The sequence below is a fragment of the Dipodomys merriami genome, unplaced genomic scaffold (assembly GCF_024711535.1).
Source record: "Dipodomys merriami isolate MVZ:Mamm:240054 unplaced genomic scaffold, mDipMer1.0.p SCAF_11, whole genome shotgun sequence".
Classification (NCBI taxonomy): Eukaryota; Metazoa; Chordata; class Mammalia; order Rodentia; family Heteromyidae; genus Dipodomys; species Dipodomys merriami.
The window spans coordinates 38,102,044-38,110,665 of record NW_027202382.1 but is presented as its reverse complement, the minus strand read 5'-3'; the positions used below and the strand labels follow the sequence as shown (position 1 = coordinate 38,110,665).

The 8,622-nt window shown below is 48.2% G+C and overlaps 1 protein-coding gene across 1 annotated transcript; it reads right to left on the bottom strand.

The window, feature by feature from the left end:
- Positions 1-2,428: 2,428 nt before the first annotated feature.
- LOC138816543 (ral guanine nucleotide dissociation stimulator-like 1) lies at positions 2,429-7,922 on the bottom strand. Its single transcript, XM_070006352.1, has 5 exons — positions 7,737-7,922; positions 7,269-7,507; positions 6,670-6,765; positions 6,361-6,554; positions 2,429-3,589 (listed from the first exon to the last, which is right to left on the bottom strand). Exons 3-5 carry the CDS (start codon positions 6,741-6,743, stop codon positions 3,585-3,587), a joined length of 273 nt encoding a protein of 90 aa, XP_069862453.1. The 5' UTR covers positions 6,744-6,765; positions 7,269-7,507; positions 7,737-7,922; the 3' UTR covers positions 2,429-3,584.
- Between the last annotated feature and the right edge of the window lie 700 nt (positions 7,923-8,622).

Genomic DNA, 8,622 nt, shown 5'->3' with positions numbered 1-8,622 from the left:
AGCCCCCATCCAAGCACAGTTTGCTGCAGGTTTATTCTTGATTGATTAATTGATTGGGTTTTTTTGTTGAAGTTTTAGTGATTGATTTTTATATTTAATTGGTGATGCTTCTGGGCCTACGTGCTCTCTATGAGCTCTTCTGCTCACATGGTTGCTCTACCTTTTGAGTCAGAGTGCTACTTCTGAAATTCTGGTGGTTAATTGGAGCTAAGTGTCTCATGAACTTTCCTGCCCTGACAGACTTTGAACCCCAATCCTTAGATCTCAGCCTCCAGATTAGGGAGGATTACAGGCATGAGCCACTGGTGCCTAGGTGCTGCAGTTTCTTTTGAGATTCAGTCTCACTTGTTTTCCTGGTCAGCTGGATCACAGCCCCTACTGAAAATCTCATATAGCTAGGATGACAGGCACACACCACCATGCTAGGCCTTTTCTGTTGACATGGGGGTTTGTGGATTGTTTCCTTGGGCTGTAATGCAAGTGCAGGCCTCTCAATCTGAGCTTCCTGTGTAGACTGGGATGGCAGGAGCAAGTTTTCTCACCTGGCTACCAATGAAAATGAGGTCATGAGAACTTTGGTGTGAACTCTTTGTCCTCAAGCTGTGATCTTTCTCCTTTTTATCTCTCAAGCATCTAGGCTATCTAGCATGAACAACCAGGGTCCCAAGAATAAGAAATTATTAGCTGACTCCACATGCAAATTTTCAATGTTATTTTCTTCCAATACAATTTAGTGTTTATATTCTCCCTATTCTGAAGAATTTAAACTTTCCCAATTCTGAATATCTGCTGTTTTCCATTGAATATTTTCAGAGCATGCTTGCCTCTGGGCAGCTGATAATTGGGGAGGTGAACTTGTGGAGAAGGGTAGGACTACGGTGTGTGCCTCCTGCCCATCTCTGCACTGGAGGAATTCTTGAATGGAGAAGGGAGTTTTTCAGAAAGGCTATAGCACTGAGCTGAATAGAAAGGCTAGAGGATGTCAGTAAGGAACTTCCACCGTGCAACAGAGAAAGACAATAAACCAGGGAGGCAAAAAGAAAGTCAGAGATCCTAGGGAAATCCTGAAGGAAAATAGTGAGTGGGCGATGTATTTTCTAGAAATATTGAGGAAGCAGATATTGCAATGAAGTTTTTGTTCTGTCAGTTTTCTTAGTGCCAGAGTACATTTTCCTTCGAAGAATTAGTACACAGTATAACAAAATTCCTATGGGAATATAGTTTCTCAAATCTATTTCAAGGGCATACATTTTGATGAAGGCTTATATTTAGATGCCAAAATATGCTCCTACTACAACATGTAATTCATCACAATTTTAGCTGCATTTCACGTTCATCTCATAACCACTTATACGTTGCAAGAGAACCTTAATCTGACCAATGAATTAAATTAGCTCATACTGTTACCTTTTTACCTTATGTCCTGGGTATCCCCCTCTGTTTATCTTCTTTTGATCCTATGCTCATGAGTTTGAGGTTTTATTGACATTTTACTGCAAGTTCTATATACATATAAATATTTTTAATGTCAAGGTAATTAAGGATGGCTTTGTTACATCAGTTATGAAACCAGTAAATTCCTAGTCAACCTTATTATCCCATCCTTCAGAATTCTCCTACTTTGCTTTCCCCCTACCCACCACACCAAAGCTGGACAGATCGTGTCCAACATATTGTCTTATGCCTAAGGCTATTGCATTGCTTTCCTCCTTATCTTATAATTTTGTTGATTCCTTCCTTTTCCTAATTCCAATAAACAATATATAGAATATCAGTTAGAGAATCAAATACAAGAACAACAGATATTATACCAAAGAGGGAAGAATATACAAAAGAAACAAAAAAAATCCAAAGTTGATAAAAACAGTAGCAACAAAGAAAAAGCTTGTGTCCATCTTTTTAACTTCATTTCCCTTAGCATCATCTTTTTTGTGTGATTTTTATTTAAAAAAATATTATACAGAGGGGTTACAGTTACATGAGCAAAGTAATGAGTATGTTTCCTACTGAACATTGATTCCTCCTCCTTTGTTTTTCCCCTACCATCCCGTTGCTCCCACCTCTTCAATTATCCTCTCCGACTACCTTTGCCCTGCCCCACTGCAACCATTACATTTTAAAGTTCGTTTAGTTTCTTCTACATTTCATTGTGGCAATGGGTCAAATCGTATCCCTAGGTAAATATTTTGTTTTCTCTCTTCCCCTCCCCAGTTATACCAACTTCTAATACAGTGAATACAGGAGTGATACCATGGCTGGAAGGGATGTGGCCAGAAGGGAACACTACTCCATTGTTCAATCACTTTGGAAAGTAGTACGGAGGTTCCTCAAGAGACTCTACATATTGCTCCCCTATTGCCCTGTAATCCCATTTACTGGCAATTACCCAAATGATCACAAACAAGACCATCCTAAAGTGACCAGCACAACTATATTTATTGAAGCATTATTTACCATAGTGATGACATGTGTGTCTTCAAATCCATTCACCCCATTGAGAAAATATTATCCTTTCTATTCTGCATTCAAATTGAATGGATACAGGACAAGGAATCCCACCTGGAATAACTAGATTTTCCTTGGTATTCCAGTGCCCTGGATGCAGTCTCTGAGTGGAATGGTTTATCCTGGGTTGTGGCATTGAGCCCATGGCACTATCTGCACTCAGTCTAGCAGTGAGGTTTGAGGACTAGCACAGGCCTTTTCTCTAGGATGTTTGGAACCCTGAGGTTGGCAGTGTGCAACACACAATGTCTCTCAATCGATGCTCATGGGAAACTCTGGTGCACTAGACAAAGGCCAGAATAGAATAAAGGGAGGGAAGACAAGATCAGAGCACAAATGCTCTCATCGGGAAGACAACCAATACCGGTCAGCATGGCTTTGGCAGAGTGTGTCCTGTAGACCTCACAGAATCAGATCCAGTGATATGCATCACAGTCATCAAAGTCAGATCCTAATAGAAATGGCAGAGCCAGAGGCAAGTGTGAGCACCATGCCCATTGCTCTACCAAAATGTCAGCTGTTCCTCTATGGTAGTGTACGGAGAATATCTGAAGCTCTGAGGGAGTTCCTAGAGGGCAGGTCAGTGTGTCCAGTGGCAGGTATTAGTAGAACACTGAGGATACAGGATCCTTTGTATGTTCCTGGAATGGAGTTACAACAGAGGGGTTGTGTGGCCTGGGCAACATTTCCACTGTCATTTTGACAGCAGAGGTCATTTGTAGAAAAATATCTGAGTTGTGTCATGGATTGAGTATCCAAGGAAGATGGTTTTTTGCCTAGACCACAAAACCACTGTGGTCCTGACATCAGGAGGGAATTGTGGAGAAACGATACTGAGTGTTTTCAGGAGTGGAGGTCACTGGTGGTTAGGGTAGGGTATGGCCTGGGCCGTTCTTGTCTGGATGTGCTCAGCCATAGCCATCCAGACTAAGTAGAGACACTCTTAAATGTTGTGTTGTCCCCTCTTCCTGTGAAGAGGTGGGGAGCCAGCTCCACACGTGATCTTGGCAGTGTGGGAGAGGTCCTCTTCTGGAGAACAAACTCATATTTTGCCAACACATTCTTGTTCTCAGGCATCCTCAGGCTGGTGGAAGAGGGACAAAGAGCTAAGTCAGCAGTATTGATGGGAACTGGGAGGCACCAACCATTTGAGAAGCTCCTACAGACACATTTTGAGCCAGAAGGCTGCCATTCCTGCAACCCAGTGCCAGGAGCACGAAGGTCTTGACATCCCTGCCTGGGAACTGAGCCTATTGGAAATGTATCTTGTGTTGCTTAGGAATGAATTTGGGAGTGCAGCTCAAGCAGGCTGTACCTGGAGGTGGGGCAAGGGATTGCCCTCCTGTGCTCACTGCTGCCTTGATAATCAGGAACTCCAGGCACAGCAGGCTTTCCCTAATGCACAGCATGTCTTAGGAGCACTGTCCCACTGGAAACACCACCACGGGGAAGGCATGGACTCAGGCCCCCTGCACAGCATTCATTCCAGGGGCCTCCAACACAGTGAGTCCCCAACAATTAGCAAGACTTGTCTTTCCTGCCAGCTCTTCTTCCTCCCCAGTCTCCACTGACCATGAGTTTCCTGTCAATTAAGTCTAAGCTCCACTCAACTCCTGTCCATTTTCTGATTGCTCTTTCTCATTCAGAAAGCTCTCTCAGCCGCTGACTTCCTTTCAAGGAAGAAGGGAACCCAGGCCATCTACACAAGGAGAAGAGTGCAGGAAGCTAGCAAGGCTTGAAGATAGGCAAGGGGGAATCAATGCTGATCATTCAGGCAAAGAAACAAGGCATGTCCTGGCTGCGTGAAGTCTCTCCGGTCATCAAAGCAGGATGGCAAGCTTCTTGGGCAGGAACAGATGTGCACGGCAACTCAGATTCCCAAGAAGCAGAGGTAGCCTGCTCCATCACCACAGCCAAGGGCTCTGGGGAAGGATTGCAGGCAGCTGATGTCTCTGCACTGAGTCCTTGAGCCAAGTTGGGATGTGGCTCTGGCTCAGTCCTCGAAGACAGTGTGTCCTCAACACATATTGGAGGGGCTGCACTGGATGGTGGCTCTGTGGCAGCACTGGCTACTGCTGCTCCCTGGGCATGGAGCAGCGCAGCTGAGACACAAGACGCCTCTATCTCAGCGTTGCAAGCCGCTTCCTTCTGGAGGGGCAACAGCGGAGTGGAGGAGCAAGGTGACTCCCTCTCAGCCCTGGAGGCTGCTGTGTCCTCAGGCCTGGGCTCCAAAGCCATGGTGGAACCTGGCTTCAACTCAGCCCTGCGAGATTGTGTGAGTTTTGGTGGTCCTGCAAAGGAGAGCACCAGAACTAGGGCTCCCCCAGCACAGATGGCCAACGCTGGGGTTTGTGCCAGAGACAGCATTGCAGCTATGGGTAAAAGGATATGCAGCTCCGAACTGGAGGCTGGTTCTGCAGGACTAAGTAGTGGAGCTCTATCTGTCCTGCAACCCGGAGCCAAGTTGGCAGATGGCCCTGATTCTTTATGCAATGCTGTAGATCTCACAACCCAGAGCCCCACAGTCGGTACTCCAAGCACCAGGAGCACTAGAGCAGGTGCTCCTAACAGGTAGAAAATCAGACTCAAGGATAGAAGGAACTCCAGTTCTGTACTGGAGGCTTGATGGTTGTCAGCCAAGCTGACACAGGGCTCCTCCTCAGCACTATATTCTGATGCTCTCTGAGCACTGTGGACAGCAGCCACGGTGATAGCTGGCTTAGACTCTGTGCAAGTACAGAATGATCTTACGGCACAGAGCACCAGTGTCAGCACTCCAACAAGTGAGAGCACCCCAGCCGGTCCTCTTAAAAAAAACAACAGTAGATTTAGGAACAGAAACACGGTCAGTTCAGCACTGTAGGCTGGTTGTGGGGAACGCAGAATGGGAGGCAAGCTGACAAAAGGCTTCCTGTCAGCACTCCCTGCTGGAGGCCCATTGGCACCGTGGAATGGATCCGTGGTGACAGCTGGCTCTGATTTGTCACAAGAGCATAGTGGTCTTAGGCCACAGATCACCAGAGTGAGTACTCCCACCAGACACAGTAGCCCTGCTGGTGCTCCTAAAATATAGAGCAGCAGAGCCAAGGGCAAAAGCACATTCAGCTCATCACTGAAAGCTGCTTGTCCGGGAACATGAGGCAGAGGTGAGGTGGACGCTGGCTCTTCCTCAGCAGTGGCTTTTGATGTGTGATGGGGACTGAGCACAGGAGGAGAGCTAGAGCAGAGCTCCATCTCCCCACCACCTACGGCCGCTTCTCCCACACTCATCCCCGGAGCTGAGGTGCCATTGGGCTCCAACTCAGCACTGACCCCCTCTTCCTGGACACTAAGCACTGAAGAGAAAGTGCAGGATGACTGCACTTCATCAACGGGTGCATTTGTCCCTTCAGGGCTCTGCAGTAGAGCAGGTTTTGCCCATGGCTCTTCTTCCACACACAATGTTTCAGCTCCCAGAGACCTGCCATCCAGTTTCAAGGCAGAAGTGGCCTCTGCTTGGGCTCCTGATGAGGCTCCTCCCACTGCAATGGTGCCCACATTGATGGATGGATTTGCATGGGGCTCTGAAGTTTGTGTGACACCAAACACTGGAACTGTGGGTCGAGCTGCAGGAGGAGACAAGGTCTTCTCCATGACTGCTTTCTTCTCAGTCTTTGCAAATTTCCACAGCACCCTCCTCCCTGAGATTTCCCAGCTTAGAAGCTTCCATACACGCTATTGCTCAACCACTCCATGCCCATGCAAGGCTTGAGATTTCTCTTGTCCCTGGCCCATGGCTACTTTTGGAGCCTCCTCCCAGTGGTGCCCTGAACCTCCCACCCCTCCTCAGGCCATGTCTCCATCCCAACTCCGCACCTAGAGCCTCATCCTGCTTGAAGTCCTGGATGCCCAACTGTGCCCGGCGGTGGGAGACATGCAGCTCCACGTCAGAGCCATGCATACGGAGCCTCAAGTGAGCCAGGAACCCCTGGAGGCAGGGATGGTGCGTGGGTTCCAGGAAGACTTCTGGGTGGCAGTCCAGCCAGATGCTCAGAAGGCCTGAGATAGCACTAGAGAAACATGGGTGGAATCAGCGTCTGAATAAAGCCTAGCACCTGCCCTGGTCTCCCTCAGTCCCCTACGATGATTGCTGCCTTTGCAGAGACCAGCCCACTCACTACTCACTAGCAGATCTGGTGCTGGGTAATGACATCCTCTCTGTAGTCGGCGAGGGTGTCAGTTTGTCCAAAGGACTCCATGGGGGCTTCACAAGTCCTGAACCTGTTGAGGATTCCAAGAATCACTGGCCAGCCCAGGACAGCCAGCATGTTCTTGCTCTTCTCATATCACAAAGCTCGTGGTCTGAACATGGGCCTTTCCTATCTCTTCCTATTTCTTTCATGGATAAGGAATCAGCTCCTGCCCTGATCATTTAGGAACCCAGAGCCCTTCTCTCTGGCCCCAGCCATTCCTGCTGGGTGTAGCCATTCTTCCTACACCTGGGTGGGACCCTGGTCCCAGAGACAATTGGTTCCCTTCTTGCTAAAGAAACACATTGCTTGGTCTCAGGCCTCAGGGAAGCCGACTGACACAGAAGAGCCCACAGCCCTGGAGAGGACACTGCAGCAGGATAACCCAGCCTAGCACAGGCCTTGCATGCTTGGTTCCTCAAATTCTGGCAAGTGCCAGTGAAGGAGATTCTGTGAACCCAGCAAAAACCACGCTCCAGTGCCAAAGGTCTCACTGCCGATGTGCAATCCTTTCTTATTGGAGTTGGCACTCACCTTGTGAATAGCAGGTCCAGTACCTAGTGGGTTTCTGCAGAACTCCTGTAGTTGTTGAAGAAGTTCTTTATGAAAATGGAGTCCTCCATCAACTGGGCAGACACCAAGTGATCCAACTGCTCCTCCAGGATTCATGCCATGAGGAACTCTGACCTGCAGGCCTCCTCCGTGCCGGGGGACAAGTGCTCTTCATTCTTGAAGAGAACCAAGGTGGGATGGTTCAAATGCCATCTAGAAAACTACAAGAAGATTCATGGCCACACACATGATTGAAATACCTGAAAACAACTGATTGTTCACAGAAGCGAGCTCAGTCTCACACACACACACACACACACACACACACACACACACACACACACACACACACACACACACACACACAGAGCAGTCAGAGCCAATGAGGTTTAGGGAGGAAGAAGTGGTGGGTCAGCCCATAGTTCCCTGGCCTGAGCAACCCCACATAACCTGTGAAGTCCTGAGGTAAAATCTCCAGAAGCAGGGGCAGAGGCCTGGGGACACCCAGTGTGGACACAGGTGCCCCAGGCAACCTCTCCACCCTTCACTCCCTCTTGAATTTCTCCTCCTCCAACCACAACAGGAAAACTCCTTCACAATATGCACGTTCCACACAAGTGTACTAGCGGGCAGCTTGTGTGGACTGTGGGTTCCTGGAAGAACCAGGGCTTAAGTCCTCTGAGCCATTGTGATGTCATCTCTTTAGAGTTCTTCACTTGAGCCCTTCTGACCACACCCTCTCCAGAGTCCCCTGTTTATGACTTGTGCTGTTGTTCCCCATGAACACCACTGGCAAGATTTACCCAAATGTTTACAAACAAGACCACACTAAAGCTACCAGCACAACTATGTTTATTGTAGCATTATTTACCATAGCTAAGATCTGGAACCAACCCAGATGCCCCTCAGTAGATGAATGGATCAAGAAAATGTGGTATATGTACACAATGGAATTCTAGGCCTCCATCAGAAGGAATGACATTGCCCCATTTGTTAGGAAATGGAAAGACCTCCAAACACAGCAAACCTTCGAGAATGCACAGCACCTCATGGGAGCGCTGTCCTACTGAGAACAACCCATGGGGCAGCCATGGACTCAGGCTCCCTGCACAGCATTCATCCAGGGGCCTCCTACTCAGTGGGTCCCCAGCACGTAGAAAGACTTGTCTTTCCTGCCAGGTCTTCTTTCTCCCCAGTCTCCACTGACCATAAGTGTCCTGTCAACTAACTTTGGCTACCCCCAACTCCTGCTCATTTTCTGATTGCTCATTTCTATTCAGAAGTCTCCCTAGGAGGGATTGGAAAGTGGCTCAGTGGTCAAGGGCTTGCCTTGCAT